The 14,631-nt window shown below is 38.9% G+C and overlaps 1 protein-coding gene across 7 annotated transcripts in view; it reads left to right on the top strand.

The window, feature by feature from the left end:
• TTC26 (tetratricopeptide repeat domain 26) overlaps positions 1-14,631 on the top strand; it is a 50,685-nt gene that overhangs the window by 4,790 nt on the left and 31,264 nt on the right. For 6 of the 7 annotated variants that reach the window (XM_045052824.1, XM_011280575.4, XM_011280576.4 and 3 more), the window contains 5 exons: positions 242-334; positions 3,393-3,507; positions 5,721-5,770; positions 11,753-11,898; positions 12,807-12,978. In XM_045052824.1, coding sequence (XP_044908759.1) covers positions 242-334; positions 3,393-3,507; positions 5,721-5,770; positions 11,753-11,898; positions 12,807-12,978 — 576 coding nt within the window. The remainder of the gene's footprint in view (positions 1-241; positions 335-3,392; positions 3,508-5,720; positions 5,771-11,752; positions 11,899-12,806; positions 12,979-14,631) is intronic. The other variant, XM_045052823.1, reaches the window with a different exon arrangement.

The raw sequence follows: 14,631 nt of genomic DNA on the forward strand, positions 1-14,631 counted from the left end.
ATTTAAGAAATATACAGATACATTCTCTGTGACAATTAGAAGGTAATTGTGCTGAGTTCCTTAGGTATATAGACTTAATTAAATGTTATTGTCTTGCTTCTGTTACTTTCAATTTCCTATTGTTCATCCGTAGCTTAACATAGCAGTTTTTTTAAACAGAGGGTTTATTCAAAGCTTTTCATGTTTCTTGTTTGTTTGTTCTGTTTTTCTGTTTTTTTTTAAATGAAATTTTAACCTGAAGTTCAAACGGCATGTTGGGGAACAAGAAGAGGACACTAATTTGTGGATTGGATACTGTGCTTTTCACCTGGGTGACTACAAGAGAGCTTTGGAGGTTAGTAAAAAAAAAAAAAAGGTATGGAGCACCTGGGTGGCTCAGTCAGTTGGGCATTGACTCCTGATTTCAGCTCAGGTCATGATCTCACGGTTGGTGAGTTCAAGCCCCATATCAGGCTCTGCACTGTCAGTGCAGATTCTCTCTCTCTCCCTCTCTCTGCCCTTCCCCTGCTCATGCTCTCTCTCTCTCTCTCTCAAAATAAATAAAACTTAAAACAATTTTTAAAAATTGTAACAGAAGGGTTTTGAAAAAGTTATTAAGCTCTGTATTATAATAATTCACACTCTTAAGTAAAATCCAAACAATACAGAAGGGAACGAGATAAAACGAAAAAAGTCATCCTATCTTTCCCAATTCTATTTCTTTGTTAACAGAGGCAACGATTGGCTCTTGTTTGATGTATTGCTTCATAAATCTTTTATATGTGTTCAAGTGTATATACTTATATACATATATATATACACATATATGTATCTTGTTTACTCTTTGCTTTTACATATATACTAGTGAGATTCTTCAAATCTCACTTAGTATTTCTTAAGGAAAGCTTCAGGAGAAGAAAAACCCCCTTGGATAAAATTTCCATGATGCCTTTCTCAAAAGTTCATTTTTATTTTTCTTGGTTCATTTTAGATAGGAAAGATTATATTATCTTTATATTTCTGCAGGTGCAGTTTTGAAAGTTGTTTTTCTTTGTCATTGTAAACAGTACCTATCTAAAAAAAATTTTTTTTAACGTTTATTTATTTTTGAGACAGAGAGAGACAGAGCATGAACGGGGGAGGGTCAGAGAGAGGGAGACACAGAATCCGAAACAGGCTCCAGGCTCTGGGCCGTCAGCCCAGAGCCTGACGTGGGGCTCGAACTCACGGACCGCGAGATCGTGACCTGAGCCGAAGTCGGCCGCTTAACCGACTGCGCCACCCAGGCGCCCCTAAACAGTACCTATCTAATGAGCAATCTATAGGATTATGAATCTAGATAAAATTTTAGATGCCATTAGTCAAACAGTTTTTAAATTGGGGCGCCTGGGTGGCGCAGTTGGTTAAGCGTCCGACTTCAGCCAGGTCACGATCTCGTGGTCCGTGAGTTCGAGCCCCGCGTCAGGCTCTGGGCTGATGGCTCAGAGCCTGGAGCCTGTTTCCGATTCTGTGTCTCCCTCTCTCTCTGCCCCTCCCCCGTTCATGCTCTGTCTCTCTCTGTCCCAAAAAATAAATAAACGTTGAAAAAAAAATTTAAATCATAAATGAAATTGTTTAAATACTTACCACATATTCTTACCCTCAAAATGTAATCTAAGGTTATTTTAAAACCTGCATAACCAGAATGAAAGTGTCCAAGGTCAGGTAATGAGGTAAGATGATGAACAAAAACAACAGGGGCGCCTGGGTGGCTCATTCAGTTGAGCAGAGGTCTCGATTTTGGCTCAGGTCATGATGTCACGGTTCATGAGTTCAAGCCCCACATCAGGCTCTGCATTGACAGCACGGAGCCTGCTTGGTATTCTGCTTCCCTCTCTCTCTGTCCCTCCCCTGCTCGCACATGCTCTCTCTCTCAAAATAAATAAATAAACTTTAAAACAACAAAAACTGGGGTGCCTGGGTGGCTCCGTTGGTTAAGTGTCTTACTTCGGCTCGGGTCATGATCTCACAGTTTGTGAATTTGAGCTTCATATTAGGCTCAGTGCTGACACAGCTCAGAGCCTGGAGCCTGCTTCAGATTCTGTGTCTCCCTCTCTCTCTGCCCCTCCGCCACTCGCAATCTGTCTGTCTCTCTCAAAAATAAACATGAAAAACAGCAACAACAACAAAATCAATTAGGGCAAAGGGAAGATATGAAAAAGACAATAGAGGCTGATGGTATTTTTGAAAGGTATAGGGAAAAGAGAGTAGCCCATATGTGGTAAGAAAAAGAAACAAAGGAATCTGGTAAAGACTGGTAAATAGGGTATACGGAAAATGTGGTTGACAACGTAAATCTCAGAAGGTGTACTTGGCAGGAAAAAAAATACCTTTTTCAAATATAAAGCCAGGGGGCACCTGGGTGCCTCAGTTGATTAAGCATCTGACTCTTGATTTCAGCTCAGGTCATGATGTCAGGCTTGTGAGATCAAGCCCTGTGTCAGGCTCTGCCCTGAGCTGACAGCTCAGAGCCTGCTTTAGATTCTCTCTCTCTCTCTGTTCCTCCCCTGTTTGAGCTTGCATGTGTGCATGCTCTCTCTCTCTCTCTCTCTCTCTCTCTCAAAATCAATAAATAAATGTCAAAAAAATAAAATAAAATGTAAAGTCAAATGGGGCCACCTGGCTGGCTCAGTCAGTAGAGCATAGGACTCTTGGATCTCAGGGTTGTGAGTTCGAGCCCCGTGTTGGGCGGGGAGTCTACTTAAAAATATAATAATAAAATAAACTCTTAAAAGAAATAGAATGTAAAGCCAAATAAACTAACCCAGAAAACAATTAGAACGAAACAATATTTATAGTATATTATCAGATTTTAAGTTAACCAAACCTATATATTTCTTATAAGGTAGCTTTTATGTTAAAAGTTTTTTTATTTATTTTGAGAGAGAGAGAGAGAGACAGAGAGAGAGAGGAGTGGAGAGAGAGGGGGAAACAGAGAATCCCAAGCAGGCTCCACCCTCTCAGCGCAGAGCCCAACTCAGGGCTCGAATTCACGAACCATTGGCTCATGTCCTGAGCTGAAATCAAGAGTTGGACCCTTAACCAACTGAGCCACCCATGTACCCATTTTTTTTTAAGTTAGCAAAAATAAAATATTTTAGTTACTTTAAATTTTGCGGTTTGTTAGCTCATGGATCAGCGTGAAAAGGGGGGAAAAAACCAGTTTAAGATTGTGTGCACAACAGCCCACGTGGGTAGGATTGAGCTATAGCTTCAGTATGTAACCTTGAAGGTACAGAGCAGTTGAGGAGCATATAGGATTCCCTAAATGTGAAGTTGCCCAGTCTCAGTAAGAAATCCTATTCCATTATAGAAGAATGGCTCATCGATTGCTTTACGGCTGAAATGAGATCCCTGCTTAATGTATATTTCAGGAATATGAAAGTGCAACGAAAGAGGAAAACTGCAATCCTGAAGTCTGGGTGAACCTAGCCTGTACCTACTTTTTTCTTGGAATGTATAAACAAGCTGAAGCAGCTGGATTTAAAGGTAAATTGGCCCCTTTTAATATCTAGTATTCGTCACTAATGGAAAGAGTTATTTTGGAGATTTTAAAACTTATTTAATTCCTTTTTCTTTTTTTTTTTTAAGTTTATTTATTTTGAGAGAGAGAGCATGTGCTTGTGAGCGGGGGAGGGGTAGAGAGAGAGGGAAAGAGAGAATCCCAAGCAGGCTCCGCACTGTCAGCTCAGAGGCAAACATGGGGCTCAAACTCATGAACCGTGAGACTGTGACCTGATCAGAAATCAAGAGTCAGACGCTTAATGGATTGGGCCACCCACGAGCCCCAATTCATTTTTTACTGAGGAAAAACCAAGTACCATGATAAAACTAAAAACTAACTAAAATCAAAAAATAAATAATAATTAAGAAAAAGAAAACGAAAAAATAGCTTTATTCTTCAAAGAATATTGAACCTTAGCAATTTTACTTTTAAAGAGAGAATTAATCTCCGTGGTGCTTCCTCTCCCCCACCTCCCCAGAGGCTGAAAAAAAAGGATGAGAGAAGCAAAGAGCAAGTTATCTTTCTTAAGCCCCACTATGGTAGGATGTTCATGTTATTGTAGGAATTGGTGTAGTTGTTTAAGCCCTTATGGATGTGGATTTTATAGCTATTTTCCCTGTTTCTCAATGAGAAGCCAAGTAGTTTCCGCTTAAAGAATCCAGACTTATTTTCGTTTGCTTGACCTGTCCTGACAGCCGTCTAAGAAGAACTGGGCATCAACTTGCAAATAAGAATTGGGCAAAGAGAACCAGGGGTGGAAAGATGAAGAATAATGACAGTATGGATCAAATTAAATTCAGTGTTTTATTATTTTATGTTTGAGAAAGAGAGCGTGAGCGGGGAAGGGGCAGAGAGCGGGGAGGACAGAGGATCTGAAGCAGGCTCTGCGCTGACAGCAGAGAGCCTGATGTGGGGCTCGAACTCACGAACCGTGAGATCATGACCTGAGCGGAAGTCGGATGCTCGACCGACTGAGCCACCCAGGTGCACTGAATCAAATTAAATTCAAAGAAATGTAGAGAAAGGGGGGAAAGGAACATTTGTCATGAAATTTGTTAGGGAAGAATAACAAATTCCCAGGGTAGAATTCTTAGAGAATTAACTGATATATACATATTTAGGAACAATTCCAGCTCAAATTCATGGACACTGTGGAACTCGAAGCCTTTCTTGATTTGTACCCAAACTGTTTCCCATGTACTAATGTAGTTTTTCTTAATTTTGTTATAGGGCCTTTAAGTCACTTATTTTATCTCATGTTTCTAGATTTTATCTGTGAGAACAGTATTAGACACATAGAAAGTGATCAAGGTAGCTATCCTTCTTTCTGTATAAATTTTTTTTTAATACATTGAAGTATCATTTTTTTCCTGTAAAGAGATACGGGGTTAGGTATCTAGGATTAGGAAAATTCTCCAACAGTGCAGAGGAGATTTGGAACTCGAAAGGTGTTAACGTTTTCTCTTGGTTGGCTGTTTCAGGGTGGCAGATTATCATGTTAGATCTATGGAGTAGAGATCGGGCTAGTATTTAAGAAGCTATGGCTGTATAATTGTGGAAAAAGAGATTTCAGAAGGACTTGACAACGAATACTGGGAAGCACAACTGAATGAGACTGGATTCCTACATGACATGAGATAAACATAGCTGTTTGTTTCCAGTGTTTGATCAGTGTGTGGACAGCACGGCAGTGGTTGCTACCAGAATTGTGTGTGCTGTGCTGTGGGTCACCATCATAGAATCCAGTAGAACAAGTGCTGGGGAATAATAGAACCTTACAATGTTGTTTTCCCGGTTCTTGATGCCGTTCCTGCTATTGTAAGTAGAGAACAGGCTAAAATAATATATATCATAGTAGAGACATATCATGATCACATGTGTAGGATTTGGGAAGTTTTAAATTGTCTCATGGTTTGTTTTTTTGTTTTAATTTTTTAACGTTTATTTTTGAGGCAGAGAGACAGAGTGTGAGCAGGGAAGGGGCAGAGAGAGAGGGAGACACAGAATCTGATGCAGGTTCCAGGCTCCGAGTTGTCAGCACAGAGCCCACTGTGAGGCTCGAACCGTGAGATCATGACCTGAGCTGAAGTTGGACACTTAACCGACTGAGCCACCCAGGCGCCCCTGTCTCATGTTATTCTTGCAGGGGACTAAGTGCCATTGACAATTAATAAGTAGTTTGAACTTTTTTTTCTAGCTCCAAAAAGCCGACTTCAAAATCGCCTCCTCTTCCACTTGGCTCATAAGGTATTTATGTTCTTGTTTCACACTTTTTGTTTTTAAAATATTTTTTCTTTCTTATTAAAAACATTGGTGAAAGATAATTTAAAAATTTTTTTAAGTTTTATTTATTTTGAGAGAGAGAGAGAGCATGCAAGCATGTGCAAGTGGAGAGTGGCAGAGAGAGAGAGGGAGAATCCCAAGCAGGCTCTGCACTGTCAGCACGAAGCCGGATGCAGGGCTCAAAATTACAAACCTTGAGACCACGACCTGAGCCAAAGTCCTCTGATTGAGCCATCCAGGTGCCCCTGGTGAAAGATAATTAACTAGAAATGCTTGTTAATGAATTTGTAGAACAAATAGAATATAGGTGTTAATTTTATAAAATTTTCTTCCCCTTAATGTTCTTTACCCTACTAATTTATTAAGAGATATTAGGTCTTAGTTCTTCTTAAGTAGCAGTCATTTAAGATTAGTTTCTTTCCACTGTCTCCTATTGTCTCTAGGAAGCACACTCAAAGACACCTTGTCTTAATTTCTAGAAATACATACACACTTTTCAAAATTGCCTTATATCAATAATTTTGGTCATCATCATAAATTTTTTTTTCAAATAATTTTCCATATTAAAGAAGCTACACATTAATTCCATTAGATAAAATGTAAGTAAACAAAAATTGAAAAAGGAAATAACATTTACCATATTTAAAGGTAACTACATTCCAATCTTTTGGTATATTATATCTCCTTTTAAGATAATTATTTTTTGTATGTATATTTATATATGCATTTCTTTGTTTTGCAAGAGTGAGACTCATGTTGAATATATATTTTTATATTCTGCTTTTTTTTTCTACCTATCTTTATACTATGAGCATATCCTTGAGGCACAAATAGTCTTTAAGACTGACTTTTTAAAATGTTTTTTATAAAAAACATTTCATTGTATCATGTATCATAATTTATTTAACAATTCATAGTTATTTGACTTTTAGATCATATTTATGTATTTATTTATTTAAAAATTTTTAATACATTCCATACCCCATGATCCTCACAAGTGAACTCCTTAATCCCCATCACCTATTTAACCTATTCCCCCATCCACCTCCCATCTGGTAACCATCATTAAGGATCTGTTTCTTTGTTTGCCCCTCTCTGTCTTTTCTATGCTCGTTTGTTTTGTTTCTGAAGTTCCACATATAAGTGAAATCATATGGTATTTGTCTTTCTTTGACTGACTTATTTTGCTCAGGAGAATATTCTCTAGCTCCATCCACATCATTGCAAATGGCAAGATTCCATTCTTTTTTATGGCTAAATAATATTCCATTGTAAATATATACCATATCTTCTTTTTTTTTTTAATATATGAAATTTATTGTCAAATTGGTTTCCATACAACACCCAGTGCTCATCCCAAAAGGTGCCCTCCTCAATACCCATCACCCACTCTCCCCTCCCTCCCACCCCCCATCAACCCTCAGTTTGTTCTCAGTTTTTAACAGTCTCTTATGCTTTGGCTCTCTCCCACTCTAACCTCTTTTTTTTTTTTTTTTTCCTTCCCCTCCCCCATGGGTCTGTTAAGTTTCTCAGGATCCACATAAGAGTGAAACCATATGGTATCTGTCTTTCTCTGTATGGCTTATTTCACTTAGCATCACACTCTCCAGTTCCATCCACGTTGCTACAGAAGGCCATATTTCATTTTTTCTCATTGCCACGTGGTATTCCATTGTGTATATAAACCACAATTTCTTTATCCATTCATCAGTTGATGGACATTTAGGCTCTTTCCATAATTTGGCTATTGTTGAGAGTGCTGCTATAAACATTGGGGTACAAGTGCCCCTATGCATCAGTACTCCTGTATCCCTTGGGTAAATTCCTAGCAGTGCTATTGCTGGGTCATAGGGTAGGTCTATTTTTAATTTTCTTTTTTTTTTTTTTTATTTTTTTTTTAACGTTTTATTTATTTTTGAGACAGGGAGAGACAGAGCATGAACAGGGGAGGGACAGAGAGAGGGACACACAGAATCTGAAACAGGCTCCAGGCTCTGAGCTGTCAGCACAGAGCCCGATGCGGGGCTCGAACTCATGGACTGCGAGATCATGACCTGAGCCGAAGTCGGCTGCTTAACCGACTGAGCCACCCAGGCGCCCCTATTTTTAATTTTCTGAGGAACCTCCACACTGCTTTCCAGAGCAGCACCAATTTGCATTCCCACCAACAGTGCAAGAGGGTTCCCGTTTCTCCACATCCTCTCCAGCATCTATAGTCTCCTGATTTGTTCATTTTGGCCCCTCTGACTGGCGTGAGGTGATATCTGAGTGTGGTTTTGATTTGTATTTCCCTGATAAGGAGCGACGTTGAACATCTTTTCATGTGCCTGTTGGCCATCCGGATGTCTTCTTTAGAGAAGTGTCTATTCATGTTTTCTGCCCATTTCTTCACTGGGTTATTTGTTTTTCGGGTGTGGAGTTTGGTGAGCTCTTTATAGATTTTGGATACTAGCCCTTTGTCCGATATGTCATTTGCAAATATCTTTTCCCATTCTGTTGGTTGCCTTTTAGTTTTGTTGGTTGTTTCCTTTGCTGTGCAGAAGCTTTTTATCTTCATAAGGTCCCAGTAATTCACTTTTGCTTTTAATTCCCTTGCCTTTGGGGATGTGTCGAGTAAGAGATTGCTACGGCTGAGGTCAGAGAGGTCTTTTCCTGCTTTCTCCTCTAAGGTTTTGATGGTTTCCTGTCTCACATTCAGGTCCTTTATCCATTTTGAGTTTATTTTTGTGAATGGTGTGAGAAAGTGGTCTAGTTTCAACCTTCTGCATGTTGCTGTCCAGTTCTCCCAGCACCATTTGTTAAAGAGACTGTCTTTTTTCCATTGGATGTTCTTTCCTGCTTTGTCAAAGATGAGTTGGCCATACGTTTGTGGGTCTAGTTCTGGGGTTTCTATTCTATTCCATTGGTCTATGTGTCTGTTTTTGTGCCAATACCATGCTGTCTTGATGATGACAGCTTTGTAGTAGAGGCTAAAGTCTGGGATTGTGACGCCTCCTGCTTTGGTCTTCTTCAAAATTCCTTTGGCTATTCGGGGCCTTTTGTGGTTCCATATGAATTTTAGGATTGCTTGTTCTAGTTTCGAGAAGAATGCTGGTGCAATTTTGATTGGGATTGCATTGCATGTGTAGATAGCTTTGGGTAGTATTGACATTTTGACAATATTTATTCTTCCAATCCATGAGCAGGGAATGTCTTTCCATTTCTTTAAATCTTCTTCAATTTCCTTCATAAGCTTTCTATAGTTTTCAGCATACAGATCTTTTACATCTTTGGTTAGATTTATTCCTAGGTATTTTATGCTTCTTGGTGCAATTGTGAATGGGATCAGTTTCTTTATTTGTCTTTCTGGCATGGTAAATATATACCATATCTTCTTTATCCATTCATTAGTCAGTGGGCATTTGGGTTCTTTCCATAATTTGGCCATTGTAGATAGTGCTGCTATACACATCAAGGTGCATGTATCCCTTTGAATTAGTATTTTTGTATTCTTTGGGTAAATACCTGGTAGTGCAATTGTTGGATCGTAGGGTAGTTCTATTTTTAACTTTTTGAGGAATTTCCATACTGTATTCAAAGTGGCTGCACCAGTTTGCATTCCCAAGAACAGTGTAAGAGGGTCCCCCTTTGTTAATATGCTCACCAGCACCTGTTGTTTCTTGTGTTGTTAATTGTATGAGAACAGCATACCCTGATACCAAAGCCAGATAAAGATTCCACTACAAAAGGCAACCGCAGGCCAATATCCCTGATGAACATGGATATAAGATTTCTGAATAAAATACTAGCAAACAGGGGCACGTGGGTGGCTTAGTCCATTAAGTGTCTGACTTCGGCTCGGGTCTTGATCTCGTGGCTCGTGAGTTCGAGTCCCACGTCGGGCTCTGTGCTGACAGCTCAGAGCCTACAGCCTGCTTCAGATTCTGTGTCCTCCTTTCTCTGTCCATCCCCCATTCATGCTCTGTCTCTCTGTCTCTCAAAAATAAATAAACATTAAAAAATTTAAAAAAAATACTAGCAAACCTAATCCAACAGTACATTTAAAGAATCACTCACCACAATCAGGTGGGATTTATTCCTGGGCTGCAAGTGTGGTTCGGTAGTTGCAAATCAACCAATGTGATACACCACATTAATGAAACAAAGGAAAAGAGCCTTTTGATCATTTCAATAGATGCAGTAGAAGCATTTGACAAAGTTCATCATCCGTTCATGATAAAAACCCTCAACAAAGTAGGGTTAGAAGAAACATATCACAACATAATAAAGGCCATGTATGAGAAATCCACAACTAATGTCATTCTCAACAGGGAAAAACAGAGCTTTTCTTCTAAGGTCAGGAATAAGACAGGGATGTCCACTCTTACCACTGTTATTTAACATAGTACTGGAAGTCCTAGCCTCAGCAATTAGACAACAAAAAGCAATAAAAGGCATTCATATTGGCAAAGAAGTGAAACTTTCACTATTTGCAGATGACATGATATTCTATATAGAAAACTTGGTTAAAAAAAAAAAACCCTAAAAGATTCCACCCAAAAATTGCTAGAACTGATACATGAATTCAGTTAAGTCACAGGAAACAAAAATCAATGTATAGAAATCTGTTGCATTTCTGTACACCAAAAATGAAGCAGCACAAAGAGAAATCAAGGAATCAGTCCCATTTAGATTGTTTTATTTATTTATTTTTCTATTTAGATTGTGTTAATTTTAATTACAAAATGTTATTCTGAACATCCTAGAAATGAGCTTACTGAGTTAATTGAATTTGAACAACTTTAAAGATTTTCAATGATATTGCTAAATTATTTTACAGAAAGTTTATCACATCACCCATGTGCAATATATGAAAATAATTGGTGCATTTAAAAATATCACACTGTAGGGGCGCCTGGGTGGCGCAGTCGGTTAAGCGTCCGACTTCAGCCAGGTCACGATCTCGTGGTCCGTGAGTTCGAGCCCTGCGTCGGGCTCTGGGCTGATGGCTCAGAGCCTGGAGCCTGTTTCCGATTCTGTGTCTCCCTCTCTGTCTGCCCCTCCCCCATTCATGCTCTGTCTCTCTCTGTCCCAAAAATGAATAAACGAAAAAAAATATATATCACACTGTAATTATCTATCTCTCTGTTTAGTTCTTTCAGTGTTTGCTTTACATGTTTTCCAGACTGTATCATTAAGTGCATACAAATTTAGAATTCTTATATCCATCTAGTGAATTAAAACATCATTATGAAATGCCTCTCTTTATCTCTAGAAATTCCTCTTCACATAAAGTCTACTTTGTCATATTTGTATATCTACACTGGCTCTTTTTTGTATAATATTTGTCTATTATATCTCTTGACATACTTTTAAACTTTCTATCTTACTGTGTGTTTATATTTAAAAAATTTGTTTAATGTTTATTTATTTTTGATAAAGAGAGAGACAGAGTGCAAGTAGGGGAGGGGCAGAGAAAGGGGGAGACACAGAATTTGAAGCAGGTTCCAGGCTCTGAGCTGTCAGCACAGAGCCTGATGAGGGGCTCGAACCCACAAACCAAGAGATCATGACCTAAGTCGAAGTTGTATGCTTAACTGACTGAGCCTGACTGACTCAGGCTCCCCATGTGTCTTTATATTTTAAAATGTCTCTCTTATAAACAGCAAATGAAAGCAATAAAAAGACATAGAAAAAAGAAAAGGGAGAAAGAAATAGGAAGAAGAAGGAAGAGGGTGATTATTAGCTGTGACTTAAAGGTTTTCCATTGTCAAGGCTATGCCTCCAGAGGCTGTTTTCATTCTTTCTCTGAAGGAGACAGAAGAGAAGATAAGGAACTGAAGAGAAGTAGGGAGAACAGAGAGACAAGGTGGTTGAAGGAGGAGTTAAAATCTCTGTACCATAGGTATTGACTAACTGTTCTCTAATATGAATCTTTTCATGTGTTTTTTCCTCTGACAATTTTAGTTTAATGATGAGAAGAAGTTGATGAACTTTCATCAGAATCTTCAGGATATCACAGAAGATCAACTCAGTTTGGCCTCAATCCACTATATGCGATCTCACTACCAAGAAGCTATTGATATTTATAAGCGAATACTGCTAGATAACAGGTCTGTGCCCTTTTATGTCTACTCAGAATCTCATTTTGTTATTTTTTTTCCTGGAAACAGTTTGGCTGAGGACCTAGTATGGTTTCGATCTATTATCACCATGGGTTCAAATGTGTTTGGCTAATAATCTGGCCTCATTAAGAACTCCTTATTCTCCAGATCAGGATTTCTCCACCTTAATTTCGTTATCACCCTTCCAGAGAGCCTTTTTGGACTTCTTTTCCCCAGCCACCTTCTCATGAAGCATTAAAACCACAGATATACCGTGTGTCCATTTACATCTCAAACGTATATCTATGCTTTATACTTAAATGAGTACGATTTTCCATTTCTTCAGAAGAATTCTTAACTTCTGTTGAAAATGCATGGTCTAAATGTATCATTTCAGCATTGTATTACATCGTAGGTAACGTTTTGACAAAATTAGAAATAAACCATTCCCGAGAATTAACATTCCAACTTTTATCACTGACCATGTGGTCTCTCTCTCACTTTCCCAAAATGTCTCACCCCCCTGCCTTCTCTCCTTTTGTTTTACCTGCACCCCAGCCATTTCCCCCTCGCTCATCGAGTCTGCTTCTTGTGTGTCAGTCCCCTGTACCGCATGTGCTCATTTACAGTTTTTGCCCAGTACGTTAGTTTCATTTTTTTTAACATGAGCGAGTAGGAGTTGAGTGTTTCCCTTTCTCCTTTCGTTGTCATCTTTCATTCTACTTAAAACGCCCAAATATTACAGTACAAAAGAAAAATATCACACTGATGGTATCTTGGTTTCTTTCTTCGAAAGGCAAATTCATGTTTTCTCCGCCTGGCTGTCCATTTTTAACCATTAAAAAAGTCTTTGTCGTTTGACAACATTTCTCTGAAGTAGACTTCAACTGTTAACCCTTAATCCTTTCACCTAATAGGGAATACCTTGCCCTCAATGTGTATGTGGCCCTGTGTTACTACAAGCTGGATTACTATGATGTGTCTCAGGAAGTTCTGGCAGTTTACCTTCAGCAAATCCCTGAAAGCACCATCGCACTCAATCTTAAGGCCTGTAATCATTTTCGCCTTTACAACGGCAAAGCAGCTGAGGTAGTGATGGAAATTTGTTTTTAATTTACTTAATTCCAGTTTGACTAGCCCTATACTTTCTGGGTCAGTCATAAAACTCTATTGTAATCTGTTAACTCTTGATTAATATCCCTTTGTCATTGCCAGGGTGATTCTATAAGAACCAATTATATAAATATTTATATTGATTAGGTATTCTAAAAAAATGTTGACTTCTGAAGTCTGAATGTCTACTATATTGCAGATGATCTTTACCTAGATGCTTTACATTAACTTAAATATGTCAACACCAAACACTTCTGCTTCTTCCTCTAAAATAGGTTTGTGGCTGTGTGGTTCATTATCGCCAGCATGTAAATCACATCACAAACCTAGGATTTCCATTAGTCTTTTTCTTCCTCCCCCATCTAATCGTCTACCACTCCCTATCAGGTCTGCATCCTGGATATCTCTTTGATCTATCTCTTCTCCTCTGCCACTGCTCTAATCTGGGCACTCGTCATCTCTCTTATCATCTTTCAATAATTTCCCTGCCTCTAGCCTTGTCCTCTCCAGTTTAGCCACCGACATTGTTCCATACACCACACTCTGCTGCTCTCAGAGCTTTGCATATAACATTCTCATTTCTTGGAATGCCTTATTCTACTTGGTACAATTCAGCATCTCTTTTAGGGTCATCCCAAGAGGCAATACTGGTAAGCATTTTATAAATACTTAGAAATTGCGGGCACCTGGCTGGCTCAGTCGGTAAAGAATGTGACTCTTAATCTCCGGGTCATGAGTTCAAGCCCCACGTTGGGAATGAAGCCTACTTAAAAAAAAAAAAAAAAAAACATTAGGGGCTCCTGGGTGGCTCAGTTGGTTGAGCCTCCAACTCTTAATTTTGGCTTGGGTAATGATCTCACGGTTTCATGAGTTCGAGCGCTGCATGGCCTCTCCACTGACAGCGCAGAGCCTGCTTGGGATTCTCCCTCTTTCTTTGCCCCTCTGCCACTCACACTCTCTTTGCCTCTCTCAAAATAGATAAATTAATTTAAAAAATTTTTTTTAATAAAAAAAAGAAATTTAGAAATTGAGTTACTTAAAGGCACTATGCAAAATGCTTGGTATATATTATTTATTTTCCCTTATCCTGTGGATAAAATCTGTTATAGCATCTTTTTTTTTCAAAATTTTTAATGTTTATTTATTTTTGAGAGAGAGACAGAGGGTAAGCTGGGAGGGGCAGAGAGAGAGAGAGGGAGACACTCTGAAGCAGGCTTCAGGCTCCGAGATGTCAGCACAGAGCCTGATGCAGGGCTCAAACCCATGAGGTGTGGGATCATGACCTGAGCTGAAGTCAGATGCTCAACTGACTGAGCCCCCCAGGCGCCCCTGTTATAGCTGTCTTTGTAAAGGAAACTGAGAGTATATAGGAGGCCATACATGGGACTCCCTTTTGTTTAACACTCTACACACACACACACACACACACACACACACACTCATGCATGCACACATATAGAGAGGGAGAGGGTATATTCTATACTATATCTATTAACAGATATTTATTTATTTACATAATATATAAGGGGTTTTTTTTAAGATTTTATTTTTTTAAAGTAATCTCTACATACAACGTGGGGCCCGAACTTAAAACCCTGAGATCAAGAGTCACACATTCCACAGCCAGTC

Source organism: Felis catus, chromosome A2 (assembly GCF_018350175.1).
Source record: "Felis catus isolate Fca126 chromosome A2, F.catus_Fca126_mat1.0, whole genome shotgun sequence".
Lineage (NCBI taxonomy): Eukaryota > Metazoa > Chordata > Mammalia > Carnivora > Felidae > Felis > Felis catus.